The sequence below is a fragment of the Hydra vulgaris genome, chromosome 13 (assembly GCF_038396675.1).
Source record: "Hydra vulgaris chromosome 13, alternate assembly HydraT2T_AEP".
NCBI classification, from domain to species: domain Eukaryota; kingdom Metazoa; phylum Cnidaria; class Hydrozoa; order Anthoathecata; family Hydridae; genus Hydra; species Hydra vulgaris.
The window spans coordinates 30203810-30207380 of record NC_088932.1 but is presented as its reverse complement, the minus strand read 5'-3'; the positions used below and the strand labels follow the sequence as shown (position 1 = coordinate 30207380).

Genomic DNA, 3571 nt, shown 5'->3' with positions numbered 1-3571 from the left:
ATAATAATTTTTAATTTGGAAAATAATATAATATTTAAGTCTCGTTCTACTTCTCGCGAGAATTTTCTATTCCTCGTTTCTCACGAGAAGTCCCATTTCTCACGAGAAACGAGAACGAGACGAGATCTCGCTCATTGTTACTTGATATAAAATTTAATAGAGGAAGTGAAACTCTATTATAGAGTACCTTAATTTTTTTTACACGATGTTTATTACTTATTCTATACCAATTAACACAAAAAAGTTAATTGATAAGCTTGATTTTATTTTATTCATAAATTTAGACGCACAATCAAAAAAGTCTTATATCTTGTTAATTGATAGTTAGTAGTTTTTTCCCATATTTCTCATTAATAGGCCTAAATTAATTGATTTTGTCAAAAAAGTCTTTATAAATTTGACTTATCTGGAATTAGCTAATCATTATTTAATAAATAATCAAAAGTTAAGTTTGTTTTGCACTAAAAAGACGCGAAAAATGGGCAAAAGACGTATCACTCAAGGTGAAAGATGGCAAATTATTGCTCACATCAAAGAAGGAACCAAAAATAATAGAGAAATCGCCAGGGTAATTGGAGTTTCTGAGAAATGCGTTCGGACAACGAAGCAAAACTTTCTTTACGCTGGTGGTGCCAGCGAGAAAACGAGGCCACGTAGACCCTTGTCAACCACCAGAAAGGAAGATAGTGCCCTTTTTAGAGCTGTTAGAGCTAATCCCAGAATTAGTTACAAAGAATGGACCACAGAATTTAATACAACACGAAATACATCTATTTCTCAAAGCACAGTCCGTCGAATACTTATCAAATACAAGATTGGAGTCTACTCTGCTTTGAAGAAACCACTCCTGCGTCAATATGATAAACAAAGGAGACTAACACGTGAAAGAAGGTATTGGGCAGTAGAACAATGGAAAAACATTATGTAGAGTGATGAGAGTAACTTTGAGCTTATTAACCGCAAATCTAACATAACAGTTAAAAGAATGGCTCACGAAAAGTATTACGCCAGGTACATTAGACCGACTGTACAAAGTGGAGGAGGCTTGATAGGAGCCTGGTCATGCTTCAATTACAAAGGTGTTGGTATGAGCCAAACATACACCGGAAGAATCAACTCCTAAATAGACGTAGAAGTACTGGAAAACATCCTGATTCCATCAATTGACCTGCTTATGCTCAATAAAACTTGGAAACTTCAACAAGATGGCGCTACTGCACATACTGCATACTATACAAAGGAGTGGTTCAACGATAATTATATCAAGACAATACCGTGGCCTCCATACTCACCTGATTTGAACCCGATTGAAAACATTTGGGCTTGGATTGACCGTGAATTGGCAAAGGTTCCGATTTCCACACTTGGCCAGTTGAAGGACGTCCTTAAGGAGACCCAGAAGCGATGCGCAAAAATCTTAATGAGTCTATGCCTAGAAGAGTAATTTGTTGTATCAAAGCAAAAGGCGGATAAACAAAATATTGATTGGTTCATAAATTACGCCTCCTAATGTATCGTGCGTCTAAATTTATGAATAATTTATTTTGTCTTATTTTTTTTAATACCATGTAGTTGTACCTAATTATTATTTAGTATTTGAATTGTTTTTGTAAATTTTTTTAAAACTTTGTATTCTGTATGTATTTATCTAATAAATAGAAAAAAATCTAAACCGAAATCTTTTTTCTTTATTGTTTTATCGTTAAAAGACTAAAAATTTCTATTCTCAAATATGAGTAATTTATTTATAAATTTATGAAAACCACTGTAAAAACATCGCATGCGCAATGGCTCGGAAAGACGTTCTAGGTCTGTGTTTTCTTTAAAATCGCAAACTGTTAGCCATCTTTCGGATCATTCAAAAGATGGCTAACCGCTCAAGGAGTTCTTGGCGAAAACACCATAAGTGGGAGCTACCGTTAAAAGCATGAATAACTCATGCGCCAAAAACAAAAATATTTAAAACCATAGAATAAAGTTTTCTGCACTTTCAATTAACAGTTTTGCCGGGGAGGCACGTGCCCCCTTTTTTTTTTCTTCTAAAGAACCTTTTTTTTTTTTTTAAGAAAATTCTAGATATAGAAGACTTTTTTTAAGAACTGACAATTGTTACCCGCACTTCGAAACCCGTGCGTCGGCCCTGTTTGCTTGTTATTTTCGTGCTTTTCTTTGCTTTTTTAATTATTAACTAATAGATATATCAAATTTATTAACTCTTTGAATTCAATATCCACCCAAAGAAGTTCACTTTGTAGAGTACCTAGTTTTTTTCTGTTTATGTATCTTTAAAATAGTACCAAATGAAAATTCATTAACAAGGAAACATTTTTAAAAAACACATTTTTTAAAACTACTTTATAACAGACACCTGAGAGAAAATCATTTTTTTAAAATATATTTCTTTTGTTGTCCATCGCAAGCTTTTTTAAATATAATCTAAAATCTATTTTCATTCAAATGAAAATCTTATTGTCAATTTCAATAAATTTTTCAATCTCAATAATTTTCAAAAACTAAATCTTTCATAGATTTCCACATCTAAAAATAAAAAGAACACAACTATTTTTATTATAATTATCCGTTAATTGGGCTCCACATTAACTGTCCACATTTATGTTTTTTTTAGTTTATAAGACAATTAAAAAAAATCAGCAATAACAAAACTGTCTTTCTGTCTTCTACAATTGTAATAAATTAAGGATCACGGCGTCAGTTATTGCATGTTTATCAAGGAAACAATTACAAATATTTGATTAACCCAAAACTTTGTTACTGAGCAACTAAATGCGTATTAACGTACAATATTTGCATTGAGTTTACGAAATCGTAGTTAAAGAAAGCCCAACTTACATTCCTTACATTTTATTTAAAGCTCAAAAATTTTAACAAAAATTTAACAAATGAGCGATCCAGTCGTTACTATTTCAGTAAAAATTAAGAAATAAAATTTGGGACATAACTAAGTGAGACTTTTTATAACTTACTATATCCTTAATGAGATTTTGTTCCTAATTTATAACTAATTTATAACTAATTATTCCTAATTTATAACAATTTATAACTAACTATATCCCTAATGAGACATTTTTAAAAAGAAAATATTTAAGAATGTCTTTGACTAATAAAAAAATATATTAAAGAATATTTTTGAGTAATAATAATTTAAGATTTAATAAATAAATAAATAGTTGAAAACAAATAATTTTAGTTTTTTTTTTTTTTTTTAATACTTAAAATATTTTTTAATTACAATAAAATTAAACTGTGAAGACTTTATCTGATTTTTTTGCATTGTCATCGTAAGTTTCCTCAAAATGTTTTCTTAATGGGCAATAATTCGACATTAATTTCTGACTTAAGATAGTTGATAGTAAAAGCATTATTGAGCTCGTAGTAAAAATGACAAAAAAGCTAACATTAAAATGTTTATTCATCCATTAGTATAACTTGAATTCTTCCAAACATGCGTTGAATGGTATTAAAACTGAAAACTGTTTCAACAAATAAACTGATAAAAAACTTTAGATTTTGTATAAAATTTGATAGAACTTTAGTACATTGCCCGTCAATT

General features: G+C 29.8%; 1 protein-coding gene across 1 annotated transcript; it reads left to right on the top strand.

The window, feature by feature from the left end:
• Window positions 1-478: 478 nt before the first annotated feature.
• On the top strand, window positions 479-928 carry LOC136089792 (uncharacterized). Its single transcript, XM_065815880.1, has one exon. It carries the CDS (start codon window positions 479-481, stop codon window positions 926-928), a length of 450 nt encoding a protein of 149 aa, XP_065671952.1.
• The last annotated feature ends 2643 nt before the right edge of the window (window positions 929-3571 follow it).